Genomic DNA, 23,634 nt, shown 5'->3' with positions numbered 1-23,634 from the left:
AAAAATCAACATTTCTTTTATTAATTATTCAGCATATTTTTAAAATTTTAAAAAGTAAAGAAATATGCAGATAAAACTAACTTTAAATATTATTATAAAAGAATGGTGATTTTCGTCTATTTAGGTTATATATTGTCAAACACAAAGAGTCCTTAAACGGTGTTTACTGCGATTATTGTGATTTTTTATTTTTCCAAAATGCTCTGGAAAATAAAATGAAATGATCTTTTATTGCAAATTTCAGTGTATTATTTAAGTATTTTTTATACTTTTTATCTTAAACCTCTGAGAAAACTTACAAAGAGGCCTTGAAATAACACATAACAAATAGCATTAATAAAGATAAAAGATATTGGTGATTTATTAATGTTTTAAACAAAGGCGAATGACTTTTTTTTTTATCTTTCCTCTGATATTCATTTAAATAAACTCATCATAGATACCAGGATTAAATTTAGCATTTACGCCAGACGCGCGTTTCGTCTACAAAAGACTCATCAGTGACGCTCGAATCCAAAATAGTTAAAAAGGCCAAATAAAGTACGACGTTGAAGAGCATTGAGGACCAAAATTCCTAAAAGTTTTGCCAAATACAGATAAGTTAATCTATTCTTGAGGTAGAAAAGCCTTAGTATTTCAATAATTCAAATGTTTTGTAAACAGTAAATTTATAAATATGACATTATCAATGATAATTCATGTCAGCATAGAAGTGCTGACTACTGGGCTGGTGATACCCTCGAGGAATTAAAACTCCACCAGCAGTGGCATCGACCCAGTGCTTGTAAAAAAACTCATCATAGATACCAGGATTAAATTTTGTATTTACGCCAAACGCGCGTTTCGTCTACAAAAGACTCATCAGTGACGCTCGAATCCAGAATAGTTAAAAAGGCCAAATAAAGTACGAAGTTGAAGAGCATTAAGGACCAAAATTCCTAAAAGTTTCGCCAAATACAGCTAAGGTAATCTATTCATGAGGTAGAAAAGCCTTAGTATTTCAATAATTCAAATGTTTTGTAAACAGTTAATTTATAAATATGACATTGTCAATGATAATTCGTGTCAGCACAGAACTGCTGACTACTGGCTGTTAATTTTGTGAAAAACAACCCATTATATGATGCAAAAAATAAGTTCCATCAATGTGCAGTAACGATAAGCATTCTTATTAAACAAAAAACAAAAGTGTATGCATATTTAACAACTATTTAGTATCTTTTCCTAAAAATTAAGCATATTTTATAAAAAAAAAAAAAAATAAAAACAATCCTGATGTACAAAAAGTCTGAAATCAAATTGCGGTTGAATTTCTATCGAAATAAAGAAATTATTTCATCTGTATTTAACACAGAAAAAGTTTAAGTATTTTCCTTCTTACATTATTTAGATTTTTTTTTAAAAATGTTATCTTGAGGCCTTTGAAATAATTAGTTACAAATAACATTGCATTATTTTTATCAAAGGAAAACAAAATGGTAATTTTGAACAATGCGAACAAGATTTTGGGATATTTTTCTCTGATATTATTTTACTTTTATAAAAAAAAAAACCTAAACTATAAAAGTACAAAAATCCAAAGGCAGTAAATAATCTCCATTTGAATAAAGAAATGATTGCATTCTTATTCAACAGAAACAAAAGTTTATGCATATTTATCCTTTAATTATTCATATTTTAAACAAAATTACTTATCTAAATGCTGGTATAATTACTGATTACAACTGACTTTGCATTTTTTCTGATATAAAACATGAAATATTTGCATTGTTAAGCAACGCAAACAAACATTTAGTATCTTTTCCTTAAAATTCTGCATATTTTATGAAAAAAAAACAACCAATCATGATGTTCAAAAAGTACTGAAATTAAATGGCGGTTCATAATTTCATTCAAAATAAATAAAATTATTGCATTCTTATTCAACTCAAACAAACTTTATTTTTTTAAATTCTATCAAAAACACTCATCTTGAGGCCTTTGAAGTAACTATTTACAAATAACATTGCATTTTTTTTTATCAAAAGAAGAAAATTTGTAATATTATACATTGCAAACAGTATTGTATACTTTCTTTGATATTCTTCTTTTTTAATGAAAAACAACCAATTATTAACTTTAAAGAGTACAAAAATCTTATGGCGATCAATCGTTTCCATTTAGAAAAAGAAATGATTGCATTCTTATTCATCACAAACAAAAATTAAAGTATATTTCTCCTTACATTGTCAAAATTCTAAGAAAAAATTCTTATCTTCAGGCCTTTGAAATAACTAGTTACTAAAAACATTGTATTAAATTTCAACAAAAGAAGAAAAAGTGGCAATTTTAAACAATGTGAACAACCTTTTAGTATATTTTCTCTGATATTCTTTAACTTTTATGAAAAGTAACAAATCTTAAATTATAAAAGGTACAAATATTAAATTGTCAATAATCTACATTAAAGTAAAAAATGATCATGATGATAGCATTCGTATTCAACAAAACAATAGTTTATGCATATTTATCCTTTGATAATTCACATTTTATACATAATCACTTATCTAAATGCAGTTATGATGACTAATTGCAATTGACGTTGTATTATTTCTGATATAAAACAAGAAATATTTGCATTTTTAAGCAATGCGAACAAATATTTAGTATCTTTTCCCTTAAGTTCAGCATAAATTATAAATAACAACTAATCCTGATGTACAAAACGTACTGAAATCAAATGGCGGTTCATAATTTCTATCAAAATAAAGAAATTATTGCATTTGTATTCAACACAAAAAAAAGTTTCAAAATTTTTCTCCTTACATTATCAAAATTCTTATAAAAAAATTATCTTGAGGTCATTGAAATATTATAACTAGTTACAAAAGCCTTGTATTATTTGTTATCAATAGGAGAAAAAATGGCAATGTTATACAATGCGAACAGCATTTTGTATATTTTCTCTGATAATCTTATTTTTATGAAAAACAACCAATCCGAAACTATAAAGAATACACAAATCTAATGGTGGTCAATAATCTTCATATAAATAAAGAAATGATTGCATTCTTATTCAACAAAAACAGAAGTTTATGCATATTTATCTTTTTTATTATTCACATTTTATACAAAACTACTTAATATCTAAATGCATTATAATGACTGATTGCAATTTATGCTGCACTATTTCTGATATAGAAGAAGAAAATTTGCATTTTTAAGCAACGCGAACAAATATGTAGTATCTTTTCCCTAACATTCAGCATATTTATAAAAAAACAAACAAAACAATCCTGATGTACAAAAAATACTGAAATCAAATGGCGGTTCATAATTTCTATCAAAATAAATAAAATTATTGCGTTCTTATTCAACACAAACAAAAGTTTCAGTAATTTAATTTTAATTTTATCAAAATTCTTTCAAATAACCAAGGGTTTGTATAGTACTACAGACATTCTTAAAATAACTTATTACAAATAACATTACATTATTTTTTTTATAAAAAGAAGAAACATTTGTACTTTGACACAAGAGTTAAAACAACACTCTATCAATCTAAAAAGGCTTTAAGTATCTTTACTGTGATACTATTGTTTATTTAAATCATCTAGTGTCATTGAATGATAACTTTGTATCGCTTTTTACTTGTACAGAAACATTCCGAGCATGACATTACTCTTATGTAATTTATTCGGCAGACAAATATGAATATGGAGTAATATATATGATGCGTGAAATGTGCTTTATATATTTTTTTATGTGTTATTGCGACCAAGTTTATCACATATTTACGAGTAAAGGTGTCTTCGTAGAGGTCCGTGCCAAAAGATTGTAAATAGTGTGGAGTTCGTTTTACATAAGAATTTTAATTATATACGTATCCGTCCGATCCGTGCATATAATTAGTTTACTGATCGATCGCTGACCGTTTGCACGGTAACATTCATAGCTTATTTTACGTATCTGACGGATTCTATGGGTCATCGATCACATATCAGTCATCGATCAGTCAAATATTCGTCACTGATCATTCACCGATCAGTCAAGTTCACGTCAAACAGCAATGCCTAAGGTTGCAAGTACTGTAAGCAAAAATGACGGCATAATTTCTTCATTTGTTAATTTATATATAATGAAACCTGCTGTAAGAAGCAGCAACACTTATTTGATTTCGTTTGTTAGCCTAAAGAAAAACAGATAAATATGTTAGTCTATTGTCAAATATCACTGATGAAAACCATATCGAAATTCAAATGATAAATTACATTTATTCTGTATGACATTTTATAAACTTCTATCACATATAATTTATTTTTAGTGTTTAAAGTATTTATTAGTGAATCGTTGTTTTAAGGATCTACATGTAGTTTGATGTGCTAAATGGAAAAATAGTGTTTTTTTGGGGGCTATTTACTTGCATTTAATAAAATTACTAAAGATCCTAAAAGTGATCCAAACACATGAATCAGACTATTTAAAAAAAAAGTGGAAAATATAATTCATGATTAATATTTCAAAGGGTGGGAAACACATTCGGATTGCATCTTTACTGTCGTTACCTTTGAAATTTCAGAATTGTACCGGTTCACATCGCCTATTACTATTTTTACCTGAAGCATATTTTTTCAGTGTCTGTCATTTTTGGAATTTTAGAATTGTACAAGCGTCTTTGTGTTCGGTTTAAACTGTTGTATATAATTCAAGATTGTTATAGTTCAATAAGAAATGATTGATAAGATTCATTTTACATCGTAATCATACTGATGAAGGATATATGTTATCCAAAATATTTAACATTTGTTCATTTTACTATTGTTTTGGTGATTTAGACTTGTTATATAATATGTTTTGTAGTGTACTGTATCCTAATTATATGATCCATCGCCCCATTAGATTTATCGTTGGCTATTATTCAGTCATTTATATATATGATTATTTATATATATGTGTAATTTGTCTAATTAACAGTCCAACAATGTAAGATCTCTAAATTTGCGGAAACATATTTGCTGTTCTTCCCTGGCCGGGATTTGAACTTATGCTACTTAGATATCGTGGCACCAAACCGCTTTGAAATGTGCCCGACGCCTAGACCACTCGACCACTCGACCACCTAGTATCTACAACAAAAAAGCATTCGGTGGCCGGGTGCTACCTTTCCTCGTCAGTTTTAATCTAGGCTCGTGTGGTCTAGCGCGTCGGATAAAGTGCAAGGCGATTTGGTGTCACGATATCTCAGTAGCATAAGTTCGAATCCCGGCGAGGGAAGAACAAAACATTTGCGAAAGCAAATTTACAGATCTAACATTGTTGGGCCGATGTTTAGAAGACTTGTATATACAAAATGTATTGTCAGCCTTGTATCACCATCACTGCTGGTGATCCGATGGATAAATCTGTTGTAGAGTTGTCACTGGTTCAGACGTACTTATAAATATATTTATATATACTTTTTAATCAATGTAAATAGTCATGTCTATTCGCGATTTTCATAAATATATATGAAATTTCAGTTTGACAACTTTAGTACGATCGTGTTGTATCTTGTGTGTTTGATTAGAATTGTGATAGCATACAAAGCTAGACTGTATTAAAGAGTACATAACACAAACTAAATTCATTCACTCCAATTTGAAACAGGTATCTTGATCTAGTATGTGATTGTAACTTTCCCTTTTGGTCCTGGCTAAAATCAAAATCTTTGTTTAATGATGTTGGTACCTGTGTGGATCGGGATAATATAAAACTGTCAAGTCTACACGAAAGTGATTTCGATAATTGTACCTGTAAGTATTTTTTATGATAGCATTTATCTATTGAGAGAGAAAACAATAATAATAAAAAAGTCCATAGATTTTAGGGTTTTGACATAATTACAAAAGACGTTATAACGAAAAAAATAAAGATATGGTCATTAAAAACAAGGGAGTGCACTGCTAATATGATCTGAACAGAATGTAATCGTTTCCAATTATAATAATTCATGTATCATGAAACAAATATTGTTGATAGCACTTAAATAATCTTCATGTTGTCAAAGAGAAAGCTAATTGCATATTAGTTAACAATTAGAGAATGCCATGTTATTTTTTACATTCATAAGAATGATTGCTTTATACGCTTTTTAATACACGTTTAGGTGAGTAGTAGATCTGTCAAACTGCATAAAAGAAATAAGTAATCTTTCAAACTATACTAGTAAACACAAATATTACGTAAACTTTACAATGAAGATAAAGTAACCCCAGAGAGTATTGAAAACGACGTTATGTTTAGGAAGTATTTTTCACTAGAAATGCTTAAAGAACTTGATTTTGTGAATAAATACAATCTGAATCTCTAGCGAAGAACAGAAATAAAATAAATCTTCCGAAAACTTGATATAAACCATTTTTATGAAAGTTCACTCTTTCAAAATTTCAGTTTCAGTTGGATAATTACATATTTTCATAGATTTTTTTCTTCGACATAATATTATTGCTTGTCGTTAGATTTGTTTTTAATCTTTGACATGGTCTTAAATCTATCTCTTCTTGGTATTGTCATATAAGTTTATAACTGTTTTGTAAGAGAAAAACAGTGTTTTCCGATGAAACCGGAAAAAAACGACAAACAATTAGTTATTTATCAATTATGGACTTTTGACGAGGTCAATACGTTATATAAGGACCTGGTCAGATTATATTGACCGAGGACGAAGTCCGAGTGTCAATATAATCTAACAGGTCGATATATAACGTATTGACCGAGTGAAAGTCCTTAATATCTGTATTACATATGTAAATAATGTATAAGAAAATGATTCAATGCTCTTTCTATGTAGTTTTTAATAGTATTTTGCAGGAATTTAACATGTTATTGAGAATATCATTTTTTTTAAACTTCATAGCTTGTTGCATTAGCATTCCTATATTCTTATCGTCTGCATTTAACATAAAATTCTTGAAATCTCCTGATAAATTGCAAATTTTCTTTTCTGATGCGGCGCTTCCTCCTCGGTTGTTATGGGTGACCTCATGACGTCATAAATTTTAATTTAGTAACATTTTCATATTGACCACCAATATACGTTTTAATAGAAAAATAGTGTCAATATACGTAAATATAGAAACAAGGAGTCAGATACGTAAAATAACCTTTGAAACACGTGATCGTCATATCCAATGCAAACAGTAGATTTGAATACGTCAATGTCGACATATTTATGGCGTCAAGTGACATAGATAATCTGTTATCACAGAGATATGTCTCGCTTTTTTGTAATTTTGATCATGCAAATGTTGAAATTAAAATAGCAATACTTAACGTGTAACATAGGTTTGGCAAATATTCAATAAACCATGACTGAGTTACATGGCTTACAGATTTCCATAAAAATGAGATGCTCCAATGCTAATACAACTACATACCAAATATAATTGACTTATTATAAGTCGTTCTCCTTAAACAAACATAAACACAACCTTATACTTGTAAACTAAGTAAAAGTTTCAAAGTCAATGAACCATGACGAGGGGATGGAGCTATATTATCTACAAGGAAACAACACTTATAAATGGCAATATATTTGCATACCAAATATCATTGACTTCATATTAGCACTTATTCTTAAACTGATCTAAACAAACTTATACATGTAAACTAAGCAAAAGTTTTAAAGTCAATAGACCATGACTGAGGGGCCGAGGCCAAATATTCTCCATGAAAATATGATGTGCTAATGCTTATACAACTAAATGCCAATTAACATTGGCCTACTACTAATGGTTCCCCTTTAACTGACCTAATCACAAACTAACATGTCAACTAAGCAAAATTTTTTCAAAGTCAATAGACCATGACTCAGAAGGCGGAGCCAAATAATCTTCATTGACATGAGATATGCCAATGCTTATACATCTGCATACCAAATATCATTGACCTACCACTAGTTGTTCCCTATGAACTAACCTAATCACAAACTTATACATGTAATATAAGCAAAAGTCTCAAATTCAATAGACCATAAATGAGGGGGCAGGATCAAATATGACTGACCTACAACATGTGGTTGTCCACAAACTAGACCTAATCACAAACTAATACATTATTGACGCCGCCGTCGACGTCGCCGCCGCCGACGCAGGAAACATCATACATATGTCTCGCTTTTTTTACTCCGTCAAGCAAGACAAAAAAGACTATTATAAAGTGTCAAGATAATCCGACATTATTATTTAATCAGCATAATTAGCAGAAATATCAAAAGTGTTATCTGTTTGTTTTTCAATCCAGTAAAGAAATAAGGAATCCTATTTTCCTCTTCTGGTATGTGTTTTTTGTTGCCTATCAACAGTTAATGTCTACTCAATTTACGGTTTTCACTGTGGTTGACTAAAATATGAATTAAAAGAAAAAAACGCGTCCGTTACTAAAATGTAAAACTATCGGGTCAAGTGATGAATGTTGGATTACACAAAAATAAACAAATAAAAAGCACGACGCTAGGAACATAACAGTATATTTCTTTTAAACAAAAGTGATCGGATTACAATTGACATTAAATACGTTAAGAACACACAACTAATTTGTTTTATTTATTTCTAAAATATTTTTTTTATTTACTTTTCATGCCTTACTTACACGAAAACATTAAAATTGCATATTCAAACTGTTATTTTAACACTTATCACAGACGTTTCGTGTTATCCTGACTATTGTTCAAATGGTGGATCTTGTAGTCAAAACAGCTATGGTGATTTAGTATGCTCTTGTGTCGGCGGTTGGATCGGTACTACATGTACAGGTGAATAGAATATTAACAGTATAGAAAGATTATGAATTTGAGAATGAAAATGGGGAATGCTTCAAAGAGACAACAACCCGACAAAATAGGAGACAACATCAGGAGGCCACCAATTGGTATTTGAAACAGCTAGAAAATCCCGCACCCGGAGTCGGGCTTCAGCTGGCCCCTAAACAAACATGTGAACTAGTTCAGTGATGACGGACGTCACACTTAACTTCAAGACATATAAATGAACTAAAATCTAAAAAAAAAACATACAAGATTAACAAAGACCACAGGCTCCTGAAAGGCGGCAGTGTTAAAGATGTTTTGTGAGATCTCAACCTTTCCACTAAACCTCTAGCCAATTTAGAATAATATTCCATGTTTCTATGTCAATACCTATTAAATTCTGATGGAAATACAACTGCAATCAATTGCTACCTAAAAAAAGAACTGAATTTTCCAATTGATACTGATATGATTTTTTTAAAAATAAAACAGACAATACATTAACTTTATATAATATGTTATGGTCAATGTTTAGTGAAAACTATAAGGTTAATTTTAAAAGCAATTTGTAATTTAAATATCATTAAAAGTGTTACATGCATACCGTATTTATTTAATTGCTTGTAATTTCTATAATCATAATTGTAACGTGCGTATTGCACACCAGTGTTTGATATTATATAGACATAATATATTGCTTGTACAATTTGGATGAGAATGAACAAAACAATTAAAAGATGGATTCCAGACACATGAATATAATGTATTATCAAAAGTTGGTTGGACTAAGAAAAGCCTTAGTCGGCTCGTTGAAATAAAAAAAAATAAAAATCATCTTAATCTATGTTAAACGTTCCCATTTATTGCTTCTTTACATATATAACTATCATAACGCTTCACAGTGTAATGTAAATGTTTGCTAAATGCTTTGTTATAATATACGCATATACTAACCTTATCTATATAGACAGAGATTATCAAATTTAATATTGTCGAAGTTATATTAATTAAAAATAACTGTTATTCATATGAACACTGTTTTTGTATTTCAAGTGAATGTATTGCATAGTTTATGTTATTCTATAACTTTAAATTTCTTTTTATCACATCCAGGTTAAGTAACACTAAATAAATGTATATACTTTCATCGTCAGTAACGCAAATTTAAACAATACAATAAGATTATATCTTAACTATCATCGTAAAGATCTTGTAGGTTATTTTTTTGTTAATTTAGATAGATGTAAGATGAGGTATGATTGCCAATGAGACAACTCTCAATCCAAGTCACAATTTGTAAAAGTAAACCATTATAGCTCACGGAGCCTTGGCTCACACAGAACCGCAAGCTATAAAGGGCCCCAAAATGACTAGTGTTTATCTATTAAAACAGAAAAACCAAAGGTTTAATCCATATAAAAAACGAGAAAAGAGATACACTTATGAATCACATCAACAAACGATAACCACTGAACATCAGGTTCCTGACTTTGAATAGGTGCAAACAAATGCACCAGATTTAAACGTTTTAATAGAAGCCAACCTTCACCCTTACCTGATCAATAACATCACAACATAGAGAACACACTATGAAAAATCAATTTAAATGGGATAACTAGATCAAAAGACATATTAACAAAAACAATGAACGAATCAATTTGATCTATGATACAATTTAAATACTATGTAAATAAAAGTATGCTTATTCTTGTATTTCACAGGTATTGACATGTTTGTGATTGTGTGAAATAAAATAAAAACACAATACTTGATATTCTATAGCTTTTACTCAAATTTAAAAACTACAGCTCTAATAAGAAAAAAGAAATGCGATCTACACCATTAGTGGAAATGATAAAGACAATAACAATATCATTTCAAGCAGTCAATCCATCATTCATAAAACAAGACTATAGATTTATCAGAATTAATCATCGAAACATCTATGGGTAGACTCAGGTGCGCCGAACTGAACCTGTAAGAAGTTCCTAATGCACTGTTAGAAAAAAATCACTGCAAGTAAAAGTTGGTGGTAAGTCGACTTTTCTGATGTCACAACCGAGAAAAGATGACAGAACCGTGACTGCGACATGGAACATGTGCGTATTAGTCTGTTAACCAAATCCTTATCGGTCAACCAAATTAACTATCGAGAAAAGTAGTTTGTACATATTACTATCATAAGCTCATTGCATTCATTTAATATTATGGAAGTGAGATTTCCTTATTGCGCTCTTTTTGAGTATTGCTTGTTTCGTTTTTATTATCTTTTCAGCTGTACTGAAATCTTCAATAAATGAGTATGCATTAATGTTTTGTTCGGTTTCAATTAACTTTAATATGTTGAAGTCTACAGGCCACCGATGAATTAACAATATGCAGAGTTTTGATTAATTTTCGACGATATCCTCTAAGTCACGTTTTTTACAAAACAAAGATGAATAACATTAACTGGGAATAAAAATAACCAATTCCAACTTTATGTTAACAATAAATGAATAAAGGCAACAGTAGTATACCGCTGTTCAAAAGTTATAAATCGATTGAGAGAAAACAAATCCGGGTTACAAGCTAACATCGAGGGAAACACATCAACTATAAGAGGAAAACAACGAAAAAACAGAAAACAGAAGTGCAACAAAAAACAAACAACATGCAACATACATAGAAACGAACTATTAGATAGCAAATGTCCTATTCCTGACTTGATACATGACATTTAAAGAGAAAATTGTGGATTGAACCTAGCCAAACCTCCGCGCTGTATAGCAATGTTAAATATACCGCTATATGATTATTAATCAACACATACAGTTTTACTTGAATGGCACAATTTATGTTTTTCATCTTGGTTAGTCTATATTTCTGTCAGAGATTACATTGTATTGAACCATTGTCCATGTATGTGCGATCATGTTATGGTAGGGCATTTAATGTCATATCTTGGTAATATTTCAATTGATATTTGATAATTATTTATTCAAGCAAAACTACTTTAAAGATATTTTTTTTCAATTTTCAATTTGAATTCTGCTTGAAAAAAAAAACAACAGAAAATTAAAAAAATATTGGGGGTGGGGGTGGGTAAACATATTACATTTTAGATACAAGCTGTTAAAAGTAACTGAATGATATGCCAATAGTACAAAGAATATATAGGGAAAAACGGTAGGTATAGTAATATTAGAAGCAATTAGTCCACATTTTATTTTTTTATTGATTTCCGTTCAAAAATGAATATGGGATCAATTGGTGCAAGCGGAGTCCTTAGCAAACTCGTCGGTTTTTAAAACAAATAACAACATAAACAAAACAATCAGCAGAGTTATTTATGTCTACATCGCAAATGCCAGAACTAATAACAGTATAGCTTTTTGTGACACAGCGTTTGCAAACGTGAGTGTGTATCTGTCATTTTGTTAATCAATACAAATATTGAAGTGTGTACAAATGAAAGGAAAATATACTGACTAATTGTCAAAGGCGTCCCTCAAGACACAAATAAACCAATAGCAAAATGAATGTGCTGCAACCAAAATCCATGTTTTTCAATATCAAAAGTTAATGATCGAGTTTGATTTTGTTACGTTTAACACAACGTTGACAGAATAGTGTCATTTTTAATCGGTTTTAAAAGTTGAACACGATGTTGCGTATAAACTTTCAACTCGACAATTATATATCAACAAATGATTTCAATATCAAAAGTTACTGATCGACAATTATATATATTAACAAATGATTTCAATATCAAACGTTACTGATAAAAGTTGAACTCGATGTTGCGTATAAACTTTCAGCTCGACAATTATATATCAACAAATGATCTGTCACGAACGCTCACAATTAAATGACGAAGCACAATATAATGTTTTTGACTGAACAGAGCTTCAGTACAGACAAAAATATTTCTTGAACTTGTACATTTCTCGCATTCCAGCAGCCTAGTCTTTTTCTTTTATTGGTTAACCGTCCATCAATACAAAGGAACAAAGTGAAGGTTCAGAAACAGATATCTACCGGCTTGTTAGCTGACATCAGATGATATAAAAACAACAATACGTAAAATACAAACATTATACAATGGAAATAGTATAAAGGACGAACAACCAGAGCGTAAGACTATTTTCAAAATAAATCCATTTTGCTTTTCTTTTTTTGGGAAAAGAAAAGAGATGACGGCCACAAATATTATGGATGGTTTACTTATGATGAGGGCTTTTTATTATATCCATATGGCCATTTGTTGAACACGTTATACGTTTTAGTCATCAACATATCAGTGCACCTTTAATCAAAACAAACTTAGGTTGTGACCATCCTCTAGACTTAAAAAGACTATAGTTCCTTACACCAGCGTTATTTGGTCTCTGGTTTGTAGTTGGCACAAATTTTTATTTTAATTCATTTGACAATTTGTTAATCGATTGGTGCAAAATTCGAGAATATGACATTGACATCGGCAAGTGTTATTTTTCAAAAAGCACGAAATACGTAAATATGTGACCGAGACATGGTGTCCTAAAGAAACCAGCATACGGTAGCTCGAGTTTATCAAATGATACTTGTCGACGTTTTGATAAGTTAAGGAATTTATTTTTTATTTATAATTGCGGCCTTTTTCTATCCATTACTGTGTTCGCTATTCAAACTGTTTTCCAAAGGCTTATCTGTTGTTTCACTACATCGTATCATTTTACACAAAATGGTCATTATCCTAGTAAAAAATGAATGCATCGTTATTTAACCATATTTTCATTTAAACATACTTTCGAAAACTTCGTGAAGATAACCTCTTTATAGATACCAGAATTAAAATTTTGTACGCCAGACGCGCGTTTTGTCTGCAAAAAATCATTGGTGACACCTGCATCAAAATATTGAAAAGGCAAAATCATTTTCTTTGAGAGGTTATTTACATGTTTCGCTCCCAAAATTGACCCTTATTCGTATTGAGATAATTTTTAAAATCATATTTTCATTTCATTTTTTGGTATTTTTATACATTATCAGCAACTTCTTAGGAAAATCAACTTTAAATTTCCGGATAAGTTGATTTGTTGATTTGCTTATACTTTTTTGACGTCCAAGGTAATATCATTAAGGAATTGGAAACTAAACTATTCCTATCTGCCTCTTAAATAATGTATAATTCAACCTCAACTTTTAAACAGAAAAGAGGAGATTATATGTGTACTTCCAAATCCAAGCTGGACTATTATTTATCAAACCATACAGTTATCTAGAACTTGTGTTGTCGCCTTTATTCATACTTGATAAATATATAGCCACGTCAGATTCCCAAGCAAATCATCATGGCGTATGTTCAGATTTCGATGGAATTACTTCAACTTTTGTTCTAGACGTCATCTATTCTTTGTGTAAAAGGCATTATTTCATAGTGTTTCAACTGTCATAACTTAAAGAATTCCAAGCAAAGCATTGCCTTTGCCAAAGTTTATTAGGTGGAGAGAGGGTGTTTTGTTGTTTACGAAGCTCTGGATGTATTGTGTACTTTACCATTAATCTCATGTTCATGTGATCCTTCTTTTTAATCTTTTGTGTCTAATATTTGTGGGGGGTTTTGTCAGCAACTTATATAATTTCGCATTGCTTTATACGAGATGACTTAGAATGTTGTGGTAGTATTTCGAAGAACTTATAGATGTCTGCATATCCTCCTTAACACTGCTAGAATTTAGCCAGAAAGAAAACTTTATTTTATAAAATTAAGTGAAATCATCTGGATATAATGTTGATGAGAGGACCAGTAATAGGAATTACAGATTAACTTGATGTGAAAGAGGGACGAAATATACCAGAGGGACAGTCAAACTTGATGTGACCGTTGAAGAGGAGAACTTGATTCTGAGTGATGATGCTGATACAAAATCGTTGCATTTAATGAAGCGAACAAAGTCGCATTTCAGATAACGTTATCTTGTTATTAATTATATATATATGTATTAATATGAACCATACTGAACTCAAGCTTTTTGAGTAACATTAAAGGTAGTTAACAACTATTAATCAGCCTTAAGGTGAACATCATGATATACAGTAAATATCTCATCATGAAATTTCCAAATTTTACGTCAATTAAAGACTTATCCTGTAATCCTTTTGAACGTTATTGTGATACTCAATATCTATTACAGAAACGTATGACAGAAGACTGAGGAAACAAGACAATTGTAAGCGTAACAGATAGGACCAGCGTTTTAAAATGAACGTCGAGCACTTTACACAAACAAAGCTTCAATCATCTGACAAAAATGAATCAACGTCTTGAAATGACTCTAGTAGAAACACCATCAGAACATTGTGACATTCAAGTTAGTACTTTTGAATGTTATACTTACATTATCTGTAAACGTAGTTATATCATTTGAAAATTTCTAGTATAAAATGAAAAAAGAATTAAAAAAAGGTTGAAAATGTTTACAAAGAACAGAAAAAAGAAAAAGAAATAGAAAAAAGAAAAAAAGGAAAAAAAAAAATAGAAACAAAAAATGAAAAGAAAAAAGAAAAAAAATAAGAAAAGAAAAAGAAAAAAAGGAAAGAGAAAAAAAAAGAAAAGAACGGCTCAAATATTGATGATCGGGAGGGAGGTGGGTAATGCAGCCAAGATTGTCTTTCCAGTCACAAGCCTGGATGAATGCAGAGTGACCATCTTTGTGTGAAAGTCCAGGATTTTAAAGACTATGAAAAATGTCTTTTAATCCTATAATCAAGGTTAACAATTCATAATTACAATTTCCTTCAAAAGAATCTTGAATATTTCATATCGAAATATGATGGATGTATCATGAATCGGAGTGCCCTTCATTTTACGGGGAAGATGATTTAAACCGTCCACATGAATAACATCAACACAACGCTAAGAAGTGAATCGTGTGCAATTCTTTACTATATACAGGTGCTAATGGCGTAAATACAAAATTTAATCCTGGTATCTATGATGAGTTTATTTACAACCACTGGGTCGATGCCGCTGCTGGTGGAGTTTTAATTTCCCGAGGGTATCACCAGCCCAGTAGTCAGCACTTCTGTGCTGACATGAATTATCATTGATATGGTCATATTTATAAATTAACTATTTACAAAATTTTGAATATTTGAAATACTAAGGCTTTTTTACCTCAGGAATATGTTAACTTAGCTGTATTTGGCAAAACTTTTAGGGATTTTGGTCTTCAATGCTCTTCAACTTCGTACTTTATTCGGCCTTTTTAACTTTTTTGGATTCGAGCGTCACTGATGAGTCTTTTGTAGACGAAACGCGCGTCTGGCGTAAATACAAAATTTAATCCTGGTTTCTATGATGAGTTTATTTACAACCACTGGGTCGATGCCACTGCTGTTGGTTTTTTAATTCCCCGAGGGTATCACCAACCCAGTAGTCATCACTTCTGTGCTGACATGAATTATCATTGATATGGTCATATTTATAAATTAACTATTTACAAAACTCTTGAATATTTGAAATACTAAGGCTTTTTTACCTCAGGAATATGTTAACTTAGCTGTATTTGGCAAAACTTTTAGGGATTTTGGTCTTCAATGCTCTTCAACTTCGTACTCTATTTGGCCTTTTTAACTTTTTTGGATTCGAGCGTCACTGATGAGTCTTTGGTAGACGAAACGCGCGTCTGGCGTAAATACAAAATTTAATCCTGGTTTCTATGATGAGTTTATTTACAAACACTGGGTCGATGCCACTGCTGTTGGAGTTTTAATTCCCCGAGGGTATCACCAACCCAGTAGTCAGCACTTCTGTGCTGACATGAATTATCATTGATATGGTCATATTTATAAATAAACTATTTACAAAACTCTTGAATATTTGAAATACTAAGGCTTTTTTACCTCAGGAATAGATTAACTTAGCTGTATTTGGCAAAACTTTTAGGGATTTTGGTCTTCAATGCTCTTCAACTTCGTACTTTATTTGGCCTTTTTAACTTTTTTGGATTCGAGCGTCACTGATGAGTCTTTTGTAGACGAAACGTGCGTCTGGCGTAAATACAAAATTTGAATCCTGGTATCTATGATGAGTTTATTTACTATATGAAGGTGCTAATGGAAGGCAACAGTAAACACATTTATAAGTCTGCTAGATATTATTAGTATACATTTGTTATATCGATGTAATCATGCTGAAGAATTAGAAGCCTCATACATTTGATGTATGTTAATATATAGTGATTCACCATCAATGTAATGAAGTATCTGTTCAACAAGTCCTTTATGTCATAGTCATGAAATTTCATATTTGATTTCTCTGATTTTATACTGATATAAAATTACACTTTATTACATCAACTGGCAGCATCTCTATCTTTTGCTTATTATCAACATTGTTTGGTTTTTTTTCAAAATGTTCAGAAAGATTTATTAGATACATTTTAGAGTCGAGGTATGATTTCAAATAAAGTTAAGGTCTATTTCTATGTTAAAGTAAAGTTAAGGGCATAAGGGATAAGTGTGGATTTTCAATTCTGATGTTTTCATGCATCACTTGTCGAAATATGTATCTGGTGCAGTAACATTAGTTCTGCACTGACCATTCAAAAAAATGTTAAAATTGTTTACTTCTCTTATTTTTGGCTTTCATAATGCTATAAATACCTTGGACGCAAAGTATTCAAGCAAATTAAAGAGATGGAATTCGAAGACTACTGATAAAAAGTACAAAATTAGTAGTTAACATATTTTCGTCGTATTTTTCAAAGTTAAGAAATTTTAATATTATAATAAAAATACTTTTCCTTTTCTGTTCAAATAGGAAACAAGACAAAATAGAAACTGATAAAAAATAAAAATGGTGCTATATAAAAAAATTTGGGACATATAGAAAAAAGATTATAAGAAAAGGAAGTTAAAACCCTTGAAAATTAAAGCATATCAGTTCGTCTGTACATATAAACAAAGATAATTGCGGTTTTTTATACATGTTAACAATTTTAAAATACAGTACATACAAAATAACTATTTAAACAAGAAAATTAGTCCGGTGAACCTATGTTTTCTTTTTTCTTATCTGAAATCATACCGGAAGTGTTATAGTCTCATATTTATTCTCAAATTTCTACGTTTTTTTATCACAAAAAATTGGGTTTTCCATGCATTATCTATACGAAATCTGACAATTTTGGCACATGTTCCGTGAAAAAAAGTACGTTGAACCGTAATAAAATAATAAATTATAAATTTCCTTAATAAATAAAACATTTTATAATTAAAGTAACTTAATCTGAGTTATCTCCCCTCATGTGGCAAACTTTGGGGGAGTGAATTAAACAGCCATATAATATGTTTAAATTTTTTTTTATAAAAATGAAAAGTCTTACACATGAATTAAATTCTTATCTCGAAATTTGCACATTTCATTAAATAACTTGAAAGATTGTTATCTGTTGTTTCAAAACCGAAGATTGAGTTAGACACTCCAGCTACCTTAAAAATGTTTGTGAGGTCAAATATTTTAAACAAAAATTTATGTTGTATATTCCAATATTAATCTGTATGCAATGTACATGTACTATTATCAACAGAACAGCTTAATAGTTTGACTATTTTTGTTCGCTTTATTTCAATAAATGCATAATTCGTATTTAGATTTTTTTTCGCCAGTTCCCAGGAATAATTCATTATGGCTTTTCATCTTGATTCTCATGGAACATTACCTGTAGTTCTCAAGTAAAGTTGATCTTGGTTTTTCAGTTCTTTGCAAATAGTCCCCAAGTAAAGTTGAACATGCCAGACCATTTTACAACAGATCCTGTCTTCCACTCATATAACAAGTATTCAGTATTTGAAGCATGAAATAAAATTTCAGAGTAATTCAAATCTCAGATTAGAATACTGAACTGATATCTACCCTTATCAATACCCGTACTTCTTAATTTTCTTATGCTGGAAAAAGACCGACAGCAATATCCCCATCTCGTCTCACAACATCTCAAAGACCAGAAAAAAGTTACTGACTGTATTTCAATAAGGTACTTCAATAAATTATGATTCCTGAATCCAGTATCTAATATTAAATAGAAACAATAAGTTGACGGATATTTAGAGGTGTATCAAAAATAGTAAAAGACATAATTGAATAGATCTCATAAATTACACGACTGATGACACATAAGGAGCAGGATTAACCTACCCATTCGGAGCACCTGAGATCAACCCAATTATTGCTTGGCTCGTTTTGCTGGGTCTTTAGTTTTCTATGTTAGGTGTTGTAAGCTGTGTTTTTCTTTTTGTCTTTTTTTTTGCCATGGCGTTGGCATTTTAATATCAACTATTGAGTTTGAATGTCTTTTGGTATCGTTCGCCTCTATTTAAACTGATATAGAATAAGGAGATGAAATATTTTGAACTTAAGACAAAGTTACCATTAATGCTTGAAATTGCTGAATTGGGGCTATGCATTATTGGTTTTGTACCTAAATTTAAAGCATATGTCCAGTTTAGAATAGAAAAAACATCATAGTTCAACGTTCATATTCAATAGATTTATCCTTCTTTTTTATATAAAACAATCAGCAAAGAGAACAATGATAAAATAATGTTCTTAAATGTTTGTGAATAGTACATTCAAGATAGAACAAAATCCTTATCGTCTTAACTGTATTTTACGCATGAAAAAATTGTCTTGTCTTTCTTTTATGTCTGCACGAAAAACTAGTACAATTTTATCATCCCATCCATTTTTGCTATATGGGTATGCATGATGAAAAATCTTCTGATAACAATTTCATTTATCAACACTATGATCCCGTTTCAACAATTGTCCACATCTACAGTTGAGAACGACTACGATAGGAAAGATGAGAGGAGTTGTCTTAAAAATAAAAATTGAACATAATAGTATTGATCATTATTCATTTAATTGCTTGAAATTTAATTGATTCGCAATGATAAAACTTCCCAAGAGTCCAAATTGCATAGACTTTTTTAATTAAGTGGGAAGAAAAGGATGGGTTGTAAATCATCACCTTTCCCATTTTAGACATTTGGGGTTTAAATCAAATTTCACCTTTTAGACGTTGAGCTTCTAGCTGTTTTTGTGCAAAATTTGGAAATACAACAAAACAAAAATGTATTGTTGTAGTTGATGTTTGATTAAACAATGTTTTATGTCTGTTGACAAGGGCGGCACATGTTTCTCCAATGTCTCTTAGTTTTGGCCTTAGGGGTCTCCATAATGTATTCATTACTTTATATATTTTTAATTCACCAAACTTTGAAAGGCCCTTTGTGTATCTTCCGATTCCGATTCCGATTAAAATCATAAACTATTTTTAATTTTATCTTGCTTTGTTTGTGGCTTCCGCAGTAAACATTAAATCCCATAAAACACACACTCAGAGAACCGCATGTTCTTCATTATCAAAATTATGATAAAACGTACAAAGTATCAACATATTCAGGACTTGGTTCAGGCGCACAAAACATGCGACGGGGTTTTAGTAGTCTAATTGGATTCAAAACCTCCCATATGTATGCATGGTACGGGCAAAGATAAAATTTAAAAAGAATCATAAGTACGAAAAAATAGAAAAGATTACAAAACCAAAGCCATGTCCAGGAAAAGGGAAATAGAGAAACTAATTCTTACCCTGTGGCAACACAACAAAATATAACAATGACATATACAATAAAACGATATTTGTTCAACATGACCATATAATTAAATGTGGGATAACCTAAGTTGTTCATGTTGTTGGACTCCAAACCCCTGCGTGACACTGTCCATATATGACTTTGCAATGACATCAAGCTCTATAGTAAATAAAGGCAACAGTAGTATACCGCTGTTCTATAGTAATTAACAAGTTGAAATATAATTTCATTGGAACGAGAAGTCAATTACAAAAACCCCTTCCTCCTTTTAACTGTAAAGTGTAGGTGTCGTCAGTTGGTGTTGAGAGTTGATGAAAAGGTTTATTAGTAGGTTTTCAGTTTTGAATGGACTTCACACTAATTTGTACATTGATTAATACCATTCAGGATTTTAAAAAATATTTATACTTCATAAAAATTGCTTACCAACCTTTTTTTATGTAGAGCAAGGTCACATTCATTGTACTCCTTAACATGATAAATTGCACTGCGCAATAAAGGTGATCCGTCTTCTGAAAAGAAAAACCTCTTTCGATAGATTTGATGTAATTTGATGACAAATATTATGTCTTTTGAAGAACTTGTGTAAATGTATTAGCGAATTCAATTCATATCTGATTAAGCAAGAAAACACTTCCCGCTTTTCTATGAATAAAAGTAATTAGAAAACGTGCACTTGTAAGGAAATATTAAATTTAAGTTTAAAGACACTTCCTTCCTATTGTTCATTTCAAACTTACAGATAAACATGATTAAGGTAGCAAAATAAAAAGTACTTTGAAACGGATTGAGAAAAACATCCTGATTAAGGTTAAACTATTGTTAAAAAATATCCCATGCATTTTACATGTTTTAGGCATGCAAACTAATACTTTTGTTAGGTTTTTTAAAAACAAATTCAAAAAAAATGTTACAGTGCATACACTGAAATTCCTGAATCGAAAATATGAGCTCAACTCTATTTTCTAATATGCTGCGCATGTTTGTATTTCGATCTATATCATTTCAAATATATACATATATATATGTTAGACTCAGATCGATGTCCGTTCTGTAATCGACGTCGGTTCCTCAATTTAACGTCCCTTGACGAAACAGTCTCAAAACAAGGAACTTATATGTTTACCAACGCATCGATGACCAATATGACTTTATAGTTGACTTATGAAAAGAAACAACAATGGTAACAACGCTCGATATCAAAGAATCAACTTACGTTATACCCTCGGAAACAAAAAGAACACTTTAGCTGTATGTATTAACCAAGTTGTACAATGTATAATTCATCCAATATACGCATACAATTTGTAATTTAGATAGTAATAGAAAACTGTTGGTATATCTCGTATTTCAATATGTATTACTTATATAATAAGAGGTGACATACATTTGTGTTCTTGTGTATCTCATATGATTTCGGAAGATTTAGTGCTTTGAATTGTCTTTTACCTGCTTTATATTGTCGTTGTTCTGTCTGTCTACTATAAGAACCAAACAGTCATTTTGATATATAGTTACATAATATACTAAAATGAATTAGTTTGTTTATGATGAAATGTAAAATACTTATATGAAATCGAAAAATTAACATTTATTCTCGTCTCAAATCTAGCAGCTTATATTCAGTACTCCGAATTACAAATAAGAAAACTTTGCATGACTAATTGACGTGTGCACGACACCTATCCACGGTGAACTGATTGAACTGAATAGTGTTATCTTCCTTGATCAATTGTAGCGGTCGTTTCGTTACTATATTATGGAGCTTTTGAAATTTCAAAATTCATTGAATAAAATAATGTTGAAAGATAGAAGTTAGAAAGGTATGTTTGATTTTGTACCTTTAAATCAAAAAAATTATGTACGAACTTAAATATTTTAAATTGAATATTATTGAATTTATATGTTGCTAGAAAAAGAGAACACAAAAAGGACATGAAATCTGTCAGATAACTGATGATTTGAAGACAAAAGACAAGTAAATCTTTAAGAAATACAAGTACAAATGTTGATAAGTAGTACTATAGTCATTACGGGTACAACATTGATTACAAATAATTTCAAAACTAAACTGTTAGTCCTTAGCATGGTACCATATAGTGAAATTAACGAACTTAAATTAACTTAGTTTTTCAAGCACTGTCTGTAATATATTTATTCGTTATATTTGATTGATTGATTGTTGGTTGCTTAACGTCTAGTGGCAAATATTTAATGCATATTCTGGACGATTCTTTATATTAATTCATGATTTTCTCTTTATCACTGTTGTTCATATACAGAGTATTGTTGTTTACGTATAATGTATATATTTCGCAGAAAAGTAAACCGAGGGGGTTCTCTTTGAACCATAAGTAAACCTATTTAATCTGAAATGGTCCTTTTTATGTGAACATTTCTAAAAAATCTTAACAACAAATTATTTGGTTATTTTCATCAGATTTTAATAATTTTGTCAGACTTATTCAATGCAACCAAGTCAGCACTGTTCAAACATTCATGTGCATTCAATGCAGATCTGTTCAATAAATTTTATGTACACATCAATATCACACTGATTGTCTGAAAAAACTATTGAACAGTAATTAGTTGACTGTAAGACAGTTGTCTGAACAAAATGAAATTTAACTCAGTCGATTATTTTAAAATTGACAGGTTTAACAAAACTGAATAAATCATTGTGAAATCTTTTCAGATGATGTAAAATTAAAATGAATATTTACGACTAAAATGAATTAACTTGTGAACTTTTTGAACTTTACTTGTAGAAAGTTTTCACTTAATTTGTCTTTGAACGGAACAATAAATTCATCAAATAATGTGTTACTGGTTTTTAATTGTTTCGTTCATCAGAAGGATTTATTGCTTACGTATTCGAGATACTAGTCTTTCAGAGAACAAACAAGACAGTTGTTATGTTACTGATTAACGTGCAATCATTATGCGTGCAGTATGTTGACGCCCTAACACAAGATTTAAAAGTAAATGACGACACTAAGTCCTAGTGTGCCCTTGTTATTTATTCCAATTACTAGGTTTTATAGGTACTTACTAATTTCAGTGCGATTGTATACCATGTTTTAACACACTCGATTCATTTATATAATTCATTTTTTTTGTGTTTTGAAGATCAGTTGTAGGTCGAAATTGGATCTGAAAAAAATCTTTGAAAAGCTGGAAAAGAATAATTTTTGTTAGTAGTTGGAAATATCTTTGAACAAGCTTTCGATACTGCAAATACT

General features: G+C 30.3%; 1 protein-coding gene across 2 annotated transcripts in view; it reads left to right on the top strand.

The window, feature by feature from the left end:
- Window positions 1-23,634, top strand: part of LOC127739089 (slit homolog 1 protein-like) — a 296,950-nt gene that overhangs the window by 55,007 nt on the left and 218,309 nt on the right. The window contains exons 10-12 of one of the 2 annotated variants that reach the window (XM_052250683.1): window positions 5,626-5,771; window positions 8,660-11,932; window positions 12,705-12,880. In XM_052250683.1, the coding sequence (XP_052106643.1) occupies window positions 5,626-5,771; window positions 8,660-8,778 (265 nt within the window). In that variant the 3' untranslated portion in view covers window positions 8,779-11,932; window positions 12,705-12,880. The remainder of the gene's footprint in view (window positions 1-5,625; window positions 5,772-8,659; window positions 11,933-12,704; window positions 12,881-23,634) is intronic. The other variant, XM_052250682.1, reaches the window with a different exon arrangement.

This window comes from Mytilus californianus, unplaced genomic scaffold, assembly GCF_021869535.1.
Source record: "Mytilus californianus isolate M0D057914Y unplaced genomic scaffold, xbMytCali1.0.p SCAF_4, whole genome shotgun sequence".
NCBI lineage: Eukaryota > Metazoa > Mollusca > Bivalvia > Mytilida > Mytilidae > Mytilus > Mytilus californianus.
Note: the sequence above shows the minus strand (reverse complement) of the source record. Positions and strands in the feature narration are given on the sequence as shown.